The sequence below is a fragment of the Bradysia coprophila genome, unplaced genomic scaffold, assembly GCF_014529535.1.
Source record: "Bradysia coprophila strain Holo2 unplaced genomic scaffold, BU_Bcop_v1 contig_248, whole genome shotgun sequence".
NCBI classification, from domain to species: Eukaryota; Metazoa; Arthropoda; class Insecta; order Diptera; family Sciaridae; genus Bradysia; species Bradysia coprophila.
Window position 1 is genome coordinate 1,436,520 of NW_023503509.1, and position 21,434 is coordinate 1,457,953.

General features: G+C 34.6%; 1 protein-coding gene across 1 annotated transcript; it reads right to left on the reverse strand.

Annotated features, from left to right (window-relative positions):
- Nucleotides 1-915: 915 nt before the first annotated feature.
- Nucleotides 916-20,761, reverse strand: LOC119078303 (synaptotagmin-5). Its single transcript, XM_037185805.1, has 9 exons — nucleotides 20,335-20,761; nucleotides 6,164-6,493; nucleotides 5,829-6,047; nucleotides 5,737-5,763; nucleotides 5,356-5,626; nucleotides 4,836-5,296; nucleotides 4,611-4,760; nucleotides 4,386-4,526; nucleotides 916-4,311 (listed from the first exon to the last, which is right to left on the reverse strand). The coding sequence occupies exons 2-9, from the start codon at nucleotides 6,335-6,337 to the stop codon at nucleotides 4,168-4,170; spliced, it is 1,587 nt and encodes a 528-aa protein (XP_037041700.1). The 5' UTR covers nucleotides 6,338-6,493; nucleotides 20,335-20,761; the 3' UTR covers nucleotides 916-4,167.
- Between the last annotated feature and the right edge of the window lie 673 nt (nucleotides 20,762-21,434).

Genomic DNA, 21,434 nt, shown 5'->3' on the forward strand with positions numbered 1-21,434 from the left:
AGTTCCAAACAAGAACGTAATTTTCTATTACTTGTAATGTGTTCGAATATAAATTTTAGTATTGATTAGGGGGGTCCAGAATCGTATGGGAAAATAAAAGTTTCGAGAAAGTTGGCGGACCCCGGGGAAAACGAACCTATATGACCCACTGATAAAAAATATATATGGGGCCGATGCGATCCGAGTTGGTTTATGGGTCGCGCAATGACGAAATATGTGAAAAACCACGAAAATGAGGGTTAATCCAAAGAGACCGATTTAATGATTTGTAAGTGCATTCGCAGCTCCCAAGTCAGTCAAAGATTCGTAATCTGTTCACTCAGTCTTTGGGTTCTTCCAAAACATTTATGGGATGTGCATCGGATATATTCATGTCTAACGAGAGCTTATGGCATAAGCTTTCATTGCAAAAAGAAATTTTTTCGAAAACAATTTTTTGAAGCTATATAGAAATCGATTTTGGTGCAAAAATGTCAGGGTCGTGAACTCAGGCAATTTTCAAATGACTGTTACGTCAAGACACCAACTTGAAACTTATTGTGTGTGGGCTCGTTAGAAAGCCACTGTCATTACCTTTACAACGACACCTAACACTTAATTTAAATAGTGACCTCGCCTGACTTTGTATTACTTGGAAATTATATGTCGATTTTTGTCTATATCGATATTGTTAGGTGTGCCCAGACGATATAAAAATTCCAAAAAGTGGAACCAACGCATTTTTGTTGCTTTTGCATCTAATCTAAGTTGTCTGGACCAAAAAAGTTTGATATTGTCGTTAAAAAAAATTTCTCATACAAAGTAATGGAAAAAATGTATGGAAAATTTCAGTGTTTTTTCACACATTTCGTCCTTGAGCGACCCATAAACCAACTCGGATCGCATCGGCCCCATATACAATTTTTATCAGGAGGCCATAAAGGTTTATTTTCCCAGGGGTCCGCCAACTTCCTCGACACTTTTATTTTTTGGACCCCCCTAGTATTGATAGGATCACATTCGACAGAATTTGATAACGCCTGTAGTTGTCGATGATGTTAACACAGGTATATTGATAATATACAGTAAAAGGTACAAACACAGCAGAACCTGTTTTTTATGTTACAAAAATTCAAATTTTTCGTTAGTTTTAATTGTGCCATAAAAGGTAAAAGTCGATTGTGTCGGACGCATTTTAGTTCGCAATAGACCGGAGGTGATTTTTAAATGGAGTTATTTCAATGCACATGTAGATGATATGGTAAGGAATGTATACAAAACTTCATTTCTAACCTGTAGTTGACCTGACTAAAGATGCAGCCATTAACATAGACCCTATGTCGAAGCATTAATTTTACAATCACGGCCTGCAACGAGCCTTCAAATTAGCCAATTTTCGAGGGTGAAATCACTTCCCATTGGATCACTAATAATACCATTTAATCCCACTCAATCCTGTTTAATCGCGAGAGTGATTTATCCCTCGACAATTTTGTAAGAGTGGACGCTGGACGAACCTCAATTTCAATACATAGACGATTTTTGATTTTTGTCAAATCTTTGGTGAGATTAATTTCACCGGATTCTTAGGCGAATTTTTGTATTTCAAATTAATTTCAATGCTTAGCCTGAAACCTTAATCCTAACGTCCAGACAGAATACATCTAAACGAAAGTAAGAATTGTGCAAAGTTAACCACAATTGTATTCAAATTCAATTAAGCTTTCTTACACGTTATGGAATCACATATTCCTACTGGTGCATAAAAGTAAATGGTAAATTTTTCATCAGGATATAATAACGCCCTTGAAAGGCTTCTGATATGAATGACGTTTTCTCTTTATAGTCGCGATTTTAAGGTTTACGACAGCAATTTCATTGATCGAAATATTATTTAAAAAAAAAAATTATTCAGCATAGTTCAGTGCTCCATCAGCGACGCATTCAGTACTTCTTCAATCATGTAAGTGAAACCAATGTTCTGACATAAAAGGAAAATATCATCGATTCGAAATAAAAATTTCAAAAATTCCCACAGAGCACTTGAAAATATGTCAACCAAACAGCGCATACAAATAAGTATATATGAAATGGAGCACTGTTGTTGTTGTCTAAATAACTTTTTTTTCAAAACCTATTCACTTTGAAGGAAACAAAAATTTTTATTTTTTTTTCTCTGCTCATTCAACTTTTATATTGTAATTTATATTCAGGTTCGAGGGTTCATTTAAATACTGAATATGGTTGGCCTATAAAATGAATTTATGATTTGAAGAGTGATTGACACATAAATTATTCAAGGCGAATTTGTGCTCGGTGAAACGGATCTCAGATGGTTGACTCTCTAAATTTTTACTTAAATGCTTCGTTTAGTTTACCAGAATTAAAAAAAGAAAAACATTTCAAAAGAAATTTAATAAACCAAACTTCCTCTACCATGCCATCGACATAAGTTACATGTAGTATACCATACCATAATACATCATTAATGTGTGTCGGTATGTAGGTTGTGTGCATGAAATTTATTTTTTATATTTTTCATGGAAAAATATTTTTCTAAATAAATAAACAGAACTGTATTATGTGCGTTGATAAGCGCCGGAAATGGCGTTAGATAAAGTTTTTACCAACACTCGTTAACTGCCCGTAAACATTACCAGCAGCAGCAGCTTATTTTAGCAATAATTGATGGAATGGTTCCTCATGCCGTGCGAAAAGCCCATCAAAATGGCTATAAACCACATGTTCTTCTCGACTATCAAATGGTTCACAGTCCCTGGCATATTAAACGAATAAAATTTTTAAACGAGAGGAGGAAGAACATTAACTGGGCAGATGTGTAATTTAACGAGGTCGAAGGAATTTTATGTTCTGTTTACAGGAATAGTTTCAACTAACATGAATATATAGGTTTCTCTGTCCGTTAAAATGTGAAAGGTTACGGCAGAGCTCGGCAGCAGAGTCTATATTTAAAATGTATGAAGCAAAAACCACTGCATTTCAGAGAGTGGAAACTTTGCGGAACGAGAGACGTGACGGATCTAGTCATGATACAGTTTCACACATTGTCAGCGAAAGATCTTTCGTTTCAGTTTGATTTGATTGTTAAGTTCGCGTTTTGAAAAAACGTTCTGGTGAACACCTTTCGATACCTCTGCAACGTGATGAAACATTAAGAGTTTCAAGTACAATATTTCTCGATATTTTTCACCTTCTAATCACACTTCCAATATACCTGAAACTGACTTGGAAATACCTGAACCTGAGCTAGATCTTATGATCAATATTGACTTGACCTGACCGATTTCAATAAAACAATATTAAAGTCAGGTCAGGACCGGCTCTTTTTCGAAAATTACCTCACTTGATCTTTCAGACCACAATTGGTCTTCGACCAGTGGGACAATTCAAAGCTTCACAAAACACTGATTGAAATACTTGACATGATTGTAAAACCTGAATATAAAGCTCTGATGCAGTCGGAGGTAGTGAAATTTCAGCATGAATTCTCTTCCAGTTTTTCAGCTGATCCACACATACAATTTAAAAAAAGCTGAAATTTCACTGCCTCAGCTGCAAGCATACAATTCAAGTTTTTAATTGTTTTCGGATTAGGATGACTCTTGAATGTTTTTGACTCTGACCACAGCACTGCTCTGACTACTGGGCTGTGCTCTGACTACTGCCAATGTTCATCTAAAATGCATGATCAACGCTCACATTTCTGTAGCAGCTCAGAAGTCTACTGTCTTGTTACAAAAATTTTCAAAATATTTTAAACCAATAGATCGACAGACAGACTGAACTGATCAAAAATAATCTCACAAAGTGGAAGACGTTAAGATTGATGGTTTAGTAACTAGTGTTCTGTCGTAATATTTTGTTTTATGCATCACATGCATGGTAAAATAATGGTTGGGAGAAGTAATTTTCTACGGTCCTTATATGGATGAAAGGAACATCCTCGCATTTCATCTTACATTATTATTTATGAAACCCTAAGTGAAATGTTAACCTTCCGCAGACGGCAATCTTATTCAATATAATGATTGAATCTATTACTTCATTTGTTCTAAACATTTTTAAGAAATTGATGCAAACAAATCTCTTACTTCACATTTGGCTATTAATACAATGTTGCTTCTGCGACTTTGTCGTCTGCGATAGGTTTTCCGATTCAAAATGTTCTTATCTCAGATAATGCCACATTGCAATTGGTTTCCGCGGATTGTGCAATATATCAATCCAATGCTGCTTTCCAGAACCAGTCTCCTCTGGTCCGATGCCACAGCTTATAGCGTTCGATTCGCCACCGGAAGTGACTAGATAAATCTGCAAGAAATGAATTTTGTTATGGTTACGCTGCGGGTTTTCTATGAATCGAAATCATTCTGGTCAGTTCAAACCTCAAATGCTGTCGTTTGCATGATGGATTGTGGCATGCTAAAGGAATAGGATTCATTCCAAAGTGGATTCTGTACATCGTCGAATTTGAGCGTGGCAGTTTTGCGTTTTTTCACACGTTTTCCATTAACAATGTGATAAATCTGAAGAGAGAACAAATGTTTGTCAGCTCGAAGATGGACTGTGTCGAGCCAGTTTCAAGACTTAAAACCGACACGAATACTCACTCGAACCCATGGTTCATGGTGTGTGTTTAAATTTTTAGCTTTCATGATGTTGAATGTTAATCTTTCCGCTTGAGGTAAATATGTTAATGAAATCAGCAATTCCGGACGATCTTCTGGTGGTTTCTTCATTCGTATCAAATCGCCCCATATCTGTGCCCGCAAAGAACAACATAATTCAATTGATATTCGAGACAAGACGAGAATATTTCCCGTTATTTCACTCACCTCAACTGACTTAGACAGATCGAGTTCATCAATACCAATGCGAACCTCACCAATAATATCGTTGTGCGAATATCGGTCATAGTCGAGCACCTGCAGTATTAGTTCTTTGCCTTGCAGTTGATCTCTGCTAACCGGAAATTTGAAATTCTGATCAAAATATGGATGTGCTTCTCCGCGATGTATTGCCGTTTGTCGTTTTCTGGTGTCCACTTCCGGTTCAAGTTGCAGTCGCACATATGGATCTCGGAACCCACCCTCCTCGATTGGACATAGATTATGGGCTTCAATTAAATGCACGGCTAAGTCGAAGAGATGAGAATCGTATCTAATTCGCAAGTGAAGCTTTCCCAAAGCGACGCTATTTTCTGGCGCTGTAAGATATATTGGTCCGTCTGGCCGTTGATATAGATCTGGTTGCAAAGCACCTAATGGACTAGCTGGACCGCAACCAGGGTCTATACCTGTGATAAAATCCATGTGGATTAACGTTTCTTCTCAATGTAAACCGAAAGAGGAATACCTGCTGGAGTCCTTGGTGGAATGAGTAATGGAGATAAACATCGACCAAGTTTTGGGGATAGACAGATACTGCTTCCGCAAGCGCTGCCACTAGCTAACGATGCCAAACTGCTTTGAGATGGACTTGTTGTGCGAATATCAGAATCCGAAGGTGATGAGCACCGAGCATCAAGACTTATAGCACGCATCGGACTGGGAGATCGAGGACATTGTAGACTCGAATGTTCGCTCGTCGTAGCTGTTCGGCCGTCCGGTCCGTATGCTCTGATAGCCTAGGAAATTTTCAGTAATTTTAATTGAAATCTAATTAAAGGAATGGCAAGTTGTATCGCCAGTAATAGTCGAGACAGCAAATTTCTGTTTAGAGATGAAACAAACTTACGATTTGAGGTGATGATCCTCTATGACCCTGTAATGAGTTCAAAAAATTCTGTTAAGTATGGGGAATCGTCATTCATAAATAGGAATAAGTACCGATTGACGAGATGGTGCACTATCTAAGCTACTTTGACTAGAAACAGATGGCGTTCTCTGCAGGCGAGGAGGAAAAGATTTGCTTTGATGCTGAAGGTACGAGTGTAGGGGGCTCGGCGTTACCTCCAAAGGACCTCTTAAATGCTCAGTGTTAACTGTATGGGCCGGAACGGATGAAACGGGTTGTATTGCATGCGGTTCACGAATAACATTGCATTCCTAAAATTGACGAAAAGAAAAGGGAATTTTTAATTACATCGAATGTGAGATTTTGCGTGGTGTTTGTAGGTAGATGCCAAGGTAATACGGGGTAAATTTTCCATTCATATTTTTACCTCTAACGAAGACGACACAGAATTCGAATCGCGATGTGTCGTCGATGCTGAACTTTTCTCATCTTCGCTTTTATCGCTCTTTCTTACAGCTCCAACGCGTTCTTTGGCTATTCTTGACCACGATTCTAATCGCTTGTGCGCTAACCAACATGCAGCTGGACCCAATCCACTCATGTTTATCACAATTAGTTTTTTGCTTTAATTTTCACTACAACCTCTCTGCTTGCAGTATTCGTTTTGTACTTATTTACGATATCTTATCACATTTGGATGTGCAACTGTTATATGTACGTTTGTTGTCCGTGTTGTTCTTTTCACTTTATCTTGGAGCTAACACATAGTCCGGAATTTGTTTTTAGAAATGATGTGTGGTCTTTATCAATCTCACAAAATTCTTAGGCCTGTACGTACGACGTACTGGTCTTAGGATTTGATTGTGATATGGTGAATTGGGTATCAGACTACAAAAAGGAAGAAGGATGAATGAGAAATTTGCTGACTTTAACATGATGAACAAAAGGGAAGTGATAAAAAAAAATCAAAATTCTCTGAATGGTATCCAAACAAGTCTGTCAAGGTAATGCAGAAAGAAGATAAAGTCCATCAAGGATCATAAGACTAAGAACATGGTATTGTATACGTAGTCGGTTCGACAACAATTAAAGTGCTTCGGGGTAAGTGAGGATTAACGAACACAAAGATTTATCACGAATAAGGCATGAACAGTTAACAGAAAACGATTCTCAAAGTAAAGTTTTAGAGATTTATGAGAACAAGAGTAGAGTAGAGGATACAAAGAAACGTTCTTGGAAGGATGCTTACTTTCCACTAAAAAGCGAATGCAAAATGAGCTTATAGTTCAATTCAATGCCGCATCTGCAAACAACAGTGGCAAACAAAATAAAGGATGACCTATGGCTAATGCCGTTTTGTAGCAAAATGAATGTTTAAGCTAATGAAGTAGTAGATTTCATATCCATTTCATGGATTTTTTTGGATTGATAGAAGTAAGAGACAAATTTTCTACAAACGTCCAACAAGTTCTCCATAAATAGCAAACGAAACGCAGGAAAATGTTTCGTACGGGTCTCGTTTTCTTCTGACTTCAACGTTCGTAATGCCCGTGAAAATTGTATCATTAAACATAATTAAGGATACGCACAAAATGTCCGCACACATTGTTCAGAGCTACATCACCTAAAACATACAGAAAGCAACAATATCATTACGATGACGGGGTTTTTGTGCAAATCGTGCTTTTATGTTGTAGAGCTGACAAATTAGTCCTGCGAGACTTCAAACATTTATTTATATACACACTTCCGGGATTGAAAAGTGTGCGCAAGATTTTTTTTTTTTTGTTCATCATTAGCTTCTCTTCATGTGTTTACACTTTCGCAAAAAACATATGAACTGGTGCTGTATGAATGGTTGTTGATATATATAATATAGATGATGATGTTCGCATTACATAATTTCCTATTCCAATTCAATGTCATATTAAACATAAAGTCGAATATAGTGTTGTGCGAGAGTGGATGTTTGATCTTAAGGGAATATTTACTCAACTCCGATTTTATATTCAAATTCTTAGTTATTACTCGACTGAATGTTACGTTAAAAATGAGATATGAGATATGAATATTGGCAAAGCACTTTTTACGCAGACAATTAATGTCTTAAATATTTGTCACGACCGATAGAAACATTTCTGAAAGGATGTCTAAGTACCGAAACAGCTCAACTCTTTTCTGATTAATTGCATGTGAAAACACTCGAGGGCTAACACTCATCCGTCTTAACCGAACTGAACCTCTTTTACAGCACACAGTACAACCGAACCGAACAAGCAAAAAACCAATTCTCTTCTTTTTCAAACAAAAATCGGTTATTGAAATTCATATTATGCCCTTGCGAAAGGTATATATCGTGTACATATTTACTTTGCTAAGCGCATCTGCAGTAAATCTAATTCAAATAAATTACCTCGAGAGTAATGAATAAGGACACCATGGATCAACAATATCGAGAGGAAAAAAAAACACAGAATTTTGCACTGGTGAACGAAATATATCCAATTTTTACCTTCTAATTTGCTATGGCAATAAAATGTGTTCGTCGTCCTTTTTTTCAATAAAAATTATTCGAGAGTGGATGATTCTCGTTTAATGGTACGAACACATTTTTGTTGGTTTTTTTTTCTCGATTCGGTAAATACAACATACGAATCTAATTGTTAATTTCGTATATAAAAGGAATTATCTGACGATTTATTCATATATGTTATATGTGGGGATACATTGTAACAATTACTCTCCACTTAAAATGCATGATAACCGAACATGTTTATAAATGGCTTTTTTTCACTGCCATAATAAAAACATGTAAAATGGGATGGTACCAAATAACATATATTTGTCTAAAAATAGGGGTTGCGCTGATGCGATATATTGAATTATAGCTACCAATATCAAAATAAAAATTCTTTTATATTAAATACAGTGCTTCTTCTCTTCTGTGCGTTTTTTTTTTGTCGTGATCGCAATATATATACAATAAACTTTGAGCTGTGTTTTGGCATAGAGAAAAGAAAATGTGCAGCATATTTTCCGAATATATTGATTGAATTTCGTGGTATTCTGTGGCATGTATGGTATGTACGCTCCTATGTATATTTCATTAAATTTCCATTTGAAATTTGTCTGGTGGTTTGAATAATGTACATACATAGAAATCACTTTGATTACACATTAAAACAATGGCAATTATTATTTTTTTTATCGGAACACCAGCAAGTAGGGCACTATTAGGCTCTCACTTCGCGTTTCGAATATCAATTATGGTAAAATAATTACATTTGTGGTGCTATTAATTACGGGTTCATTAGCTGTCATGTCCGTTGAAACTATAATAAAAGTTTATTGATTTTGTGTTTGTGTTGATGCATTAAAATGATTTTAAAAATATCTATTGTGTTAACGATAAGCTTAAAATGTTGTGCCCTGGAATTGAAACTATTGTTCGATTCAATTTTGCTATTTTTACGACAAAGTAGGAATTTAAAATTTAAAAAAAAATCCGCCTTTTTATTATCCTGTCACGACAACCAATGCCAGAGTGAAAATGTGTGGAAATATAAAGTTTGCTGGAGGCCAGAAGTTTATATTTTAACTTTCTATCCGTCCGATCCATACGTGAATCTTTACTGATTTTTAGATGTTTATTGATTGCAATTCAAAGTGACTAATCGTCTCCGGTTACAGAAGATATGATTATCTGTGCCTAATGAGAGGCAGAATTCCAGAATTCGCTAAGATTTCATCAAATTTAGAAGAAAAACGAGCCATCAGAACAGTCGGAGCGTTTGCTGCGACTGAGCCCCGTACAAGCCCGTATATCTATTGCGTACGTGACCCTAGTGCGTCTGTCACCCTACTTTGACCGTAAGCCTATTGCGCCGGTTAATGTAGTTAAAGTAAAATTATTATGTAATCTGTACATCTTAGAAATTGCACATAGCGCAACTACGAAGCCCCGTACGACGTTCCTTTCAAATGAAACAAAAATTTCAAATCGCCCTAAAAAATTATTTTTTTGAGTATAAATACACAAAGGGCCTAGTATCGGCCTCAGTCCGAGGACCTAAATTTAAAATTTTTTTCAACTACATTCTATTCGGCCTTTGATTACCTTCCAAATGAAACAAAAATTACGAAAAACGGATGAAATTTGCTCGAGTTATATGTAAAATACACATAGGGCCCTAGTACCGGCTTAGTCCAAGGACCCAAATTTTTTTTTTTTTCAACAACATTCTATTCGGCCTTCGATTACCTTCAAAATGAAGGTCCACTCACCCGATTTAAAAAAAACTTTGTTTTCTGAATTGGTATTGACAATACCTATCATTTGCCGCGTCATTTACATTTCCATCGTTTGTTTTCTATAAATATCACCAAAATACCTCAAATCACTCAGGTGGCCCTAACTCACGAAGGGCCGACCCGAATATGTCCATCTTCAAACTTAGCTTTCGACTATCTTTCAGGGATTTTTTTTTTGCAATCGGATTTGATTTACTCAAGTAATCGACGTGGCAGACAGACGGACAGACAAAATTTTTATTGCGGATTCGTCATCTATGAACATAGGCAAATACTTTGCCCTTACCGTCTGCTTCGAATTCCATCAATTACACACGGCATCGTAATCCTATAAGCCCCTTTGTACTTCGTACGGGGCTAAAAAATCCCAAAAATAGGCTCCGATGATGAATCGTGAATACGCCTAAATTTGCATAAATTGCGGACATTTCTCAGAGACGGTCAAACTGCCACAAACAAAAATATTTTTATTAAAAGCTAACACATTTGTGGTGTGGATGTTATTGTGGTCAATTTTATTTTCGAAAAGAAGTCATCGAAAATAAAATTCGAAACCCACAAATGCACAAGTCCTGCAAATCTTTAAGACTCTCAACTTCTCAAATGTTAAAGAAAATTAAAAAAATGTCCACAAATCAAATCTTTAGACTTTTGGCAAAAAATATAGTCATTTGCTATCAACAGCAACGACCATAATATGCTATAAGCTTCGTTTATGTGGACTTATAGCGAAATGTATGCTAATAATAACGAAGTAATAGATTTCGTATTAATCAGTATGAATCAAACGATGTACCAGATTTAATAATTCGTGTGATACACCGTATGTAAAAGGTCGATTTTCTTTAGATGAACAACTTCTGTGAAATTAATTTTTTGAACTGTAGTCATCTTCAGAGCATCGTAACCTTCATAAATTAAAGCGTCGATAAAGCTGGAAAAGTATGGCTGGATTAATATCAGATAGAGTGTTTGAAAAAAGAATTTTTGATATCAACAACGATCCTTTCGCCCATTAAAAAAGCCTCAGGCGTGCATCACTATTCTTTAGGCCGAAATATTGCACGGCAAATTTTCTCAGAATACCGGCGAAAATCGTGAAATGAAATTGAATGTGACCTCATTATATTCCCAATTGACTACGGCGAAAATCATATAACGACCTGTTACACAAACAAAAACAATTTGAATGAACATCTGATTGCAGCAGGATTATTATTTTTATACAAAAGATTGTTGAAACACTCCAACAACATCGCAAAATTGAGGCTACATGCCAAGATAAAATGACTAATCAAGGCTTGATTATCAAGCTACAGGCAAATTACTCCGAACAATGTCAGAAACAGTTCCCAACAATCAGATTAATAATATTCGTGAAAGCGACATGCTATTTCATAGTAATAGTAAGAAAATGGGATGGAAATGAACTTCTTTTGTCATGCTATTATTGAGAAAAATATTTTTCATTTTACTAAAAAACAGGAATTATTATTTTAGACATGAAGTGAAATAGGTTTTGTCTCACGTTTTTACATTTTAATGCAACGAGAGTCAAGTTTATGAAACAAGAGAATGAACTCGTTCCCCATTGAACGTGTCACAGTTTTAACTGAGAGGCACATTATTCTTTGGGGTCGTGCAACGTTGGCTTGAGTTCTTCAATTTTCGTTTCTTTATGCTTCTTGTGCTTCCACATATTTCTTATAACTAAATGAAGATGTTATTATTGACAGATTAAAACATAGCCGTTGCATCTCATGTGCATGATTGTACAACTTAAGATAAGGTCAGACAAAAATAAGCAATGAGCTGACGCCAATTCTGCCTTTCATAGCAAACGCACAATCGAAGTAAAATATTCTGCATCAAGCATCTGAAATTACAGTTTAACAGCTGAAGTAGCAGATTTTATTATTAGAATATGATATGCCTGACGTGCAGTACGTTCACATAACGTTTGAAATATGAACATTTTCTTTGGAAGCTTCACAAAGTTTTCTTTTTGAAATATTCTTTCGTGTAATATATTAAAACTACGACGACTTTCGAAAGAAAGTGTTTCAGTTCGGCTACAAACATCCGTCCAAAAAGCCATTGGCTTCTAATTAAGCAAATGAATATTCTACCGAGTATTCTAGTAACCACCAAAACTATGAACAGAAATAGAAACGAGAGCATAAAGTTCTACATTTAACGTACAACTGTATAGTGTATAGCCTCAACTTACGAGGAAAATGCATTCATTTCGGGCGATTAGTTTTTGATAAAATATTTACTGAGAGTAAAAGCAACGAAATTAATCAAATAATTTGAACTTCTGTATCTAGCCACTCTATCAATAATAAATTGGCGGTAAACTTTAACAAAACTCGTGTGAATACTTTATGGAAAAGTTTGCTGAATGGATGCTGGCATTTAAATAAGTCAGACAGTTTCTGTGTTGAAAAGCAAGCAAAGTTCAAACAAATATCATCCAAATACGTTACGTGGTAGATTCTCTTACGTAAATCACATTTACACTCAAAAAAGTTTTATTGCACCGCAAATTCAGATTGAATGTTTCAACTCGGAAGATATGCAAGCCAATAGGAGGAGTCGTATGTTAGAAATACCTGTGAAAATTCGGTCTGACTAAAACTAGATTTGTCTGGTCGACAATGTCGACTCGACATGATATTGAAAGAGAACCAATTAACTTTAATCGGCAGATGATTGGTCTGAACAAAAAAGAAACAATACCACTCAGGAACGTCTAATCATTTGTTATCGACAGCAACAACAAAAATGAACGAAGACCCAGGGTTGACACGGTCATATATACTGAAATATATATGGAAACGAATGAAGTAATAGACCCAGAGCCCAAGAACTTCATCGTCCCTCATCAGGGTGCGGATGTTAATTGGTGTAATATTGTTTGATTTTATAACATAAAAAACATTTGTTCTATGACTTTTGTGGCAAAATGAAGGTATTGAAGGTAGCGAATGCAATTGAAACATACAATTTTTGCTGAGAGTATGAGTCTAATTTTCGAATGTTCAACTTGTCAGGCACCGAAAACCTTCCTCCAAAAATGTTATATTTCAACTACATTCGTCGTTTGGCTCATTACTTTAAAAGTTTCATTTTGACACCGATTTGGATGTCTTTCGGGTGAGATTCTGAAAATTCCGAAAAATTGTAAAAAGATTCTAAAATGGGTTTTCGGAATTTTTCGGAACTTTTCAGAATCTGCAGAATTAAAATTCCCGTAAATAATCCTTGGTCCCTTCTATCTCTTAAAACCGTGTGCTCATGACGCATATTGTAGAAACCTTTTCCAACAGTACATTATAAGAAATGGAGTCCTTATAAATTGTACTAAAGTATAAAATTATTCAGAACTATGAGTGCTTGCCGAGTAAGAGTTCCTCACACGGTATGGCACAGTGATTAGGTACTAGCCTTCCACCAAAGTGATTAGGACTCGATTCCAATGCCACATGGAATTTTTCTATATCACCCAAGTGTGTCTTAGGTCCTCTAAGAGTATTTGCATACTTTTAGCTTAGCTGTTGGTCGCAGACTGCACTTGTTATTCGCAGCAAAAGACGGTCTTTAAAGTTAGGTCTCTAAACGAACAAATAAAATCAAACTCTCGTTTGCAAGTCTACAAGATTCGTATCGCGGCTCCCAAAACTAAAGAAAAAATTGTGAAAAGCGTACATTTGGTCGATTTTTAAATACTGGATATTAATTTACTTTTGATGATATCTTTCCGCCAGAATCCTTTTTTTTTTAAATATACGACCGCAATTCCGATCAACGAATGTGTTAGTTTTCAACAGAAAATAAATTTAGTTGTAGCAGTTTGACCAGCTCTGAGAAAATTGTGCAGTTTATGAAAATTATGAAAATTTTGTGAAATTGATGACTTTTCTCAGTGCTTGTCAAACAAAGGACTACAAGCTGCCCGTTTTTGACCACAATCGACGCAAAATCGAAGAAATTACTGGCTATCGACACTCAGATATATGGTTACCATTTCTCCATGGAACTCCCGGTGAACGACCGAACCTAACCTTTCCACAAAGGACTTGCATGACCAGTATCTATGATCGGTACCAGTGCATAAAATTTTCTTTAACGTTTGTATTTTAATTAGTGAAATGTTCCACTTATCGCAAGATTTAGTTCAAACGATTTTGTTTTAAATTCAGAATGTACAACAATGTCGTGCCTAGTGTGTTTTTCTTTTTGTTATGAATACCTATACGAGTAAATAATAAAATCGATCATATTGCATTTTTACCAGTCTTTAAGGTTTTCAGACCAAACGAATTTTTCAGGAGTCTCACAAAGGATCCGTTGTAAAAACTTTGTAGACCTACCCTCGCTGAGATTAAGATTAATTAGCAATTTCAATGAGACATACTGCCAGTGACTCACTGTGTCAAACGAGTATGTCTATGGATGAAAGTTATGCAAAACTTTCTTCTGTTGCCAGTGTATATAATTTGTTACCTCCTCGTCTCGAAAATGATTCAAACATAATAAATATTAATTTAAAGTTGAAATGCCGCCGTTTTTTTTTTATTCAAGTAAGTTTTATTTTCCTAATTTAATTTGCTTCATTAAACACCCACATTTCGTTGCTTATCATGAATTGCAAAAAAACAAAATCTCTGGATGTAATGTAAAAGTAGAAGCTCGAAGGTGAAGAAAAAAACACTTTTAAAACTCAAATAAAATAATTCAATAAGAAAGTTTCTTCGCATTTTTATTTTTCTCAACATTCGAGATGATGGGTTAACACAGATAACCCTTTACCATACATAAAATAATACACCTAACATTATTTCTCTATACGAAAAATAAAAAAAGGTAAGATACTTTTAGAGACTTTATTATTTTCGTTTCACTTTTTTTTTTCGTCGTTCATTCATTCATTCTCCTTTTGCAAAAAGAAATTCAGTGTAACATCAACGATTCCACATAGAGAACCCTTTTGTCGAAATCGGTATTTATTTACAAAAATATAATTCAATTATTGGGGTTTTTCTCTGACTGAAAGAGAGACCGACAATTGCTTTACTGATTTGCCAACAAAATAAAATCGACGATACATTATAGGGTTCCGAACACACACAAAAAAATGATTTGTTTTTGCGGTGAATGAGTTTGCATGATTTTGTATTTATACTTTAAAAAGTTTTTTTTGTCAATACATAATGTAAACACAAATGCAGTTTACAATGAAAAGTGTTATATTGCAATAATTGAACCGTAAAAAATGGGCATGATATGATCACAATGATAAATAGGCATTTGTGCCACGTTTACTATTATTTTTACCTACAATACATTTTGCCAACAGACTGCAAAATTCCGACAAAGTAATCACAAGATAATTTTATGAAAACTAGCTCAAGGTGCGATTAACAAATAATGTGGGTAGCGTTCATAAATTGCGATTGGTTTTTCATTATCCAGATTTAATTTATCCAAAATGTGTAATTCTAGCTCTAGTACAAATAATGGCAGCAATAAATTCGTGGTTGGACTCATTCGCCAAAATTAAATGCCCACTGAATTATAGGTCTAACTAGAATCGAATTTGTGCCAAATGTCGAAGCGACATACTTTAGATTTTAAAATGCGGCTTCTTATGGTTACTTAACAACACTTAATTCGAGCTTGAATTCGGCAATTAGAGAGTACTAAACGAGAACATCCATCTAATGAAACGATGTCATCTGCTATAGACAGACACAACATTCGAAATAGACGTTGAGTTCTGGATAGTATGGTCTTATATAACAAACTTTATGTTAAAATGAAGTAGTAGATTTTGCATCCCTTACTTCGAACAATGAAGTAGTAGACTGTAGTTACAGTAAAAGGCTATGAGTCAACAAAGATACAAGGATTTTAGGCGCATGCATTGGCTAGACCTCGAGCCAGACTCTATTTTCGAATAACAAAATTATTGGAATTCTCGAATATTCGCAAAAAATATGGAACGGTCGTTTCGATAATTGAGAAAAGTTTGGAGAATTTTCGAGAATTTTGTTTCTAGGCAACAGACTGATTCGATGGTATACAGTCTGGGAATTATAAACTGTAACAATTACAATACAATGTTGTAATTGTTGAACTTCTTATATTTTTACTAATTTTGTTGATTTTTCTTGATTTGAGTCCAATCTAGATTTTTCGTATAGTTTTACTATAAAATAAAATCAAAACTGAAAAAAAATCAGAAAAATCACAAATAGTTGTTACCCTCTCGCGCTGACTATACCTCATCTACAAGTCCCGATTTGCTTCACTGTTGTCCCTTTCTCAGACTATATTATTACCTAAAGATCCTCCAGTTAACTGTAATTATACCTTTTCTGATTAAAATCATGAGCTCAATGTACATTTTTCCACCAGCTTAACTGAACATTTTAAACAAATTGTTTGTTTAAGTACGACCAAAATTTCACCTCCGTAAACTGTAATCGACGCATGAAACGTTCCTTTATTACAAACGTATAAAGGAACTCCAGAAAATAAACGTAATACCAAAAAATGAGCTTATTATCGGCATAGATCTTTTATTATGGACATCAATTTCTTTTATTATTATTCACGTCTGTATATGAGAGTTTCACGTAATAATGGGAAATATTAAAAGAGCATCTGGTCTCTTCACTACCAAATTGTACAAAACGACAAACAAACGAAACAGAAATTGATTTTTTTTTTTGTATTTCGTTTGGCAAAAGATTTTGATATTGAAAACAAATTTTCCGAATTATTGTTACAAAAGCTATTTTCCACTTAATTGAACATCAAAGACACAAAGTCTAGCATCGGGTGGCTGTTTGGATATATATACTTACGAATAACACGTGTAGAATTTTATGTACATATTGTGGACATTGTAACCATTGCATCATAATGATATAAATTTTTGAAGCGATAAAAAAGGAACGAACTTGAATGTAACTGAGAAATAGGAAGAAAGAACATCGGCATCAGTACCAGAGATACAATGTAAGAAGCAAAAGTCTTTTTTTTTCCTTTATTGTGTATTAACATTAGAGCCTCCCACTTTTAGCAGTGCTGAATAAAATAAATTCCATCCACGCGTCCCTAAGCAGCGTTAAGTGTATATCATTGATCATTCACCCAACGACTGTTCGAACGCATACGAAGGTATTTTAACATAAGACGCTTTTTATTATGTTAAAATCCAAAGATTATGGTTTATTCATTCATAAAGGAAGAATCAACAGAATAAAAAACCAGCCGTTTTTTTCTCTCTACGATTCACATTCACCATCGATAATTTATTGATTTATCCCTTAAAATGCCTTAAATTTGGGTTCTGTTTTTATTTGCGTGTTATTGTGCAAACTGATAATGACCATTGAAAACCTCCTCTATCTCTACAGAGACCGATAACTACACTACACACACCTTTTTTTCTTTGAGATTTGAACACATCTCTTAAAAATAAAGAAGAAAAAAAAACGAAATAAAATTACAAAGTTTTCTCGTATTATTCACGTGTTTCTGGATTGTTAACATTGCTTTGATAAATTGCTCTGAATGAAATTCTGAGAAGACGTGCAAGGATTCGTGTCATTGTTGGTACAAACCGAATGATAAATGTGACAAATTGATTGTTATTTGGAGTGTTAAGGAATATTATGTTCAGTACATGAAAGTTTGTGTTTTTTTTATTCAATTAGTTGAAAAGTTGCATTTATTTCGAACTTTGGTACTTTAGTTTAGTTTAGAAGTCAGTAAATCGAAGTCTGTAGATTTGTTGGGATTATTTCAAAATAAAGAAACTCAAAATGGAATGTCTCTTCGGTACCGTAGCAGCTTTAGCATAAAATTTATAAAATTCTGGACATTATCAGAATCGAATGATAAATCGAACAAACTGTTTATTAAAATTATTTAGAACAAATTCTTCGTGTGTTATCTAGGGCAGACGGTATTAAACTCAAGCTCAAAAAACCTGAATCTTATGACTAACCTTTCACGAGGAAGTTATCAAATCTGTAACTTGATTTAATCTAATGGTTTTCAAAATATTATAAACAAAATCTTTTACTTCATTTGTTTTAACATTTTTGCTATATAAGACGACGTTATCTGCAAAACGTTTGTGTCGCGTTGGCTTTGTCGATAACAGATGATATAGTGGTCCGTAAAAGTTCTTTCGGTTTTGATCCCTTAAAGCAAATTTCTTCTGCGAAATGGTATTGGCATATATGAATCACTCTTTCATATATGGCATTGGAGTTACGGTTCGTAACTTACGAATAACATTTTTGTCTTAACATGTCACATCAAAACTGCAGCCCAGGACTAATGGCATTGTGAAAAGTTGCAATCTATATCACAACGTCAGTAATAGTTCAGAAATCAATAACTCGTTTGAATATAAGTTTCATATCGAGATGAGTATATAATACACATCTTGAGCTGTTTTAATTTTCCATGGCTTCGAATCAATTTTTAAGAGGAAGAAATTCAAACCAACTGAAAAGTTCAACTTCTCTGTTTCACCTACTTTTGTTTGGCCAAGTACTGTATAGTCATTGTGTATTTAAATCTCCCTTTGCTTTATCATTGAAACTCAATGCAAAATTGAATAAATTTAAAAAAAATGGAAATTTCCATTTTCAGATTTTCGTTTTGTGATTTTGTTTTAAGTTGCGGAGAAATTATGGTCTCGCAATTTTCCGTGCAACTAAAGTTTTATTAAGAATTGATTTATACTCAGATAAACTTTTACCGATGGCCAATCTGTCATCGATAGCAAAGAAATAAAAATGAGCTGAGGCATGTCGGAAATGAAATCTTTTATAGCAAAATGTATGTTGAAACAAGTGAAGTAGATTTTAGGTCAGTATTTTAATAATTCTCTGACCAAACGAAGTAATAGACTCAATATTTACACAGGCTAAGGTGACAATATGGTTACTGTCTGTGAAAGAATGTTTTTTACCAACGGGATTCTTCCTTTAAAATAGAATAGAATATGTTGATCAATGAAAAGTCAATTCTACAAATTGTGACTATCGATCAACGAGCAAAATAAGCAACGATAGATGTCTTGATAAAATGTATGTTAAAACAAACGAAGTAAAAGATTTTCTGTTAATCTGTTGATAATACCTTGAATAAAAAGCCTAACAGATTTAAGCTTAGTTTGATTGAGAAAATTTCTGAAATTATTTTGCATATCATCGGCAAGGCAAATCCATCACTTCAATTAATTTTAAAATATTTAAATGAAAGATATGGACCAATGAACTGTATCACTTTGATCGAACAAATTACAGTGACAGAATGTTCATTTTCAGCAACAAATTTGATTTTTGATCAGGCGAACGACACCAGACACATTCAAACGGAGCAAAGTATACAAACGCAAGGACTTTCTCAAGTGAAAAAAGTTTCCGTTTGATGGTATTTGTTCGAAAATCGTTGACATTGGCATAAACCACGAATGATAAATTTTCGCAAAGTAAAATCATTAACCAACTGAAGCGTTTTCACCTTCAAATTAATTTAGATCTAAAAAGTTCGTTCAAATTAAAATTGAATCAAACAATTCAATAAATAATTTTCTGGCTTTCCGTTTTATCCTCAACCAATTTACCTTCGTCGCAAAGCACATAAATATTCCTCTCGTCTATAAGGGAAAAATGCGAAAACAATCGATATTTCTCACAGTCTAACATTGTACTGTAAAGTTACTTAAATATGGATGGGACGTATAGATGTACATATATCTCTAGCTTTGTACAATCCACTTATATTAAATACCATCCCATGGATGTTTCGTGTATTCAGATGGGGTATGTTGTGTACATCTCTCTATATATTACCTCAGGTATGTTTATGTTGTGAGCAAAATAAAAAAAAAATATTTGTGCGTAAATACATCATAAATGGATACGAATGTGAGTCTATCATCACATTTTATTGAGAAATGACAAAAATATTGCTCGAAGCTTTCAGTGCCTAATCATGTAATCATATCAGATTGGAAGTCACATTTTTTTTCTCGCCCCGAGATCAAAATGCATCAGCAATGGTATACAAAATACATAAAGTGAAAAATGACGTATGAACTTGAGAAGGTTATTTTTTTTCGCTGTCGCTGTTGTTGTTGCTACTGTTGCTGTCATATCACTCCCATTCTCATTAATTTCCCGAACCTTATTTATTTGCAACAAAATAGCTGTTGTGTGGATTTAAGACTATAAACGGAATGGACATTCGTACATATAACAAAATACAAACTGTTGAACTCTCCACTGTATACATACATCTATATAACGAGAATCAACAAATTCAACATATTTTTTTTTGCTGTGGACACGCAACAATTTCTTTCACATTCACAACGTTTTCTTATTTGGATGTCGCTATTCACTTTTTCAAGTATAATTCCGATGGATTTTCAAACCGAATTTTCTTCGCATTTTACGCACTAAAGAATTTCCATTCGTTCTAATGATGGGCGACAAATATCACTTGTAAACTGGCATCACCGAAACACAAAAAATGTCTATTGCCTGATTTGACTACGAGATACACACAAAAAATATGGGAAACAGTTTTTTACACGGACGAACGTACACAATGCTCTGTAATACACCACACTCTGTTGAATGAGAAATGGGAATTGTGAAAGGCCAGAGAATGTCCTTCAACGCATGATTTGAAAGCACTGTCGTCGTAATAATCTGAAAACATTGACTCTGTTGGGAGCGGCAGGTGGAGATAAGGCAAAGACGTAGTCAGTAGACACTGAATTGAATGTAGTAGACGATGGACTTAAGGAATTGTCCGAATTGAAACTGTTGACATTGTGAGCAGACCTAATCTGATCGGAATCGATTAGAAATAGAAATCTGTCGATTAGCTTCGTTATTTCATGAAAAATGTTCAAAAATCATATTTATCAAGTCCGCCACTGTTTGGAGACATGCGCAAAACGACCGATTTCACATCAAAACTTTCTATTCCCCGCATATTGTATTGCAACAGGTCCCTGGTAGAAGCTCCAAAGCGAATGTGAAATTGTGTTGCTTTTCTTTATGTACACTAAGGACACTAAATAACAGAGATATAATCATGGTCTATGTACAATAAACATATACCGAGTATAAGAACACTTCCAAGTAAATAATGTGCTCGCTTTTTTATGCAAAAAGTGAGAACAACGTAAAGAGACAAACAATCGACAAGTATATGATGGCAGTGAAATGTTACATTGTTTTTTTGTCCTCGTCTTTTAGGTAAACAACAGAAAGTCGTCATGAATATGACGACATCGTTGCGAACTTACCATTGAAGGGACGATTTTAACTATTTATAAA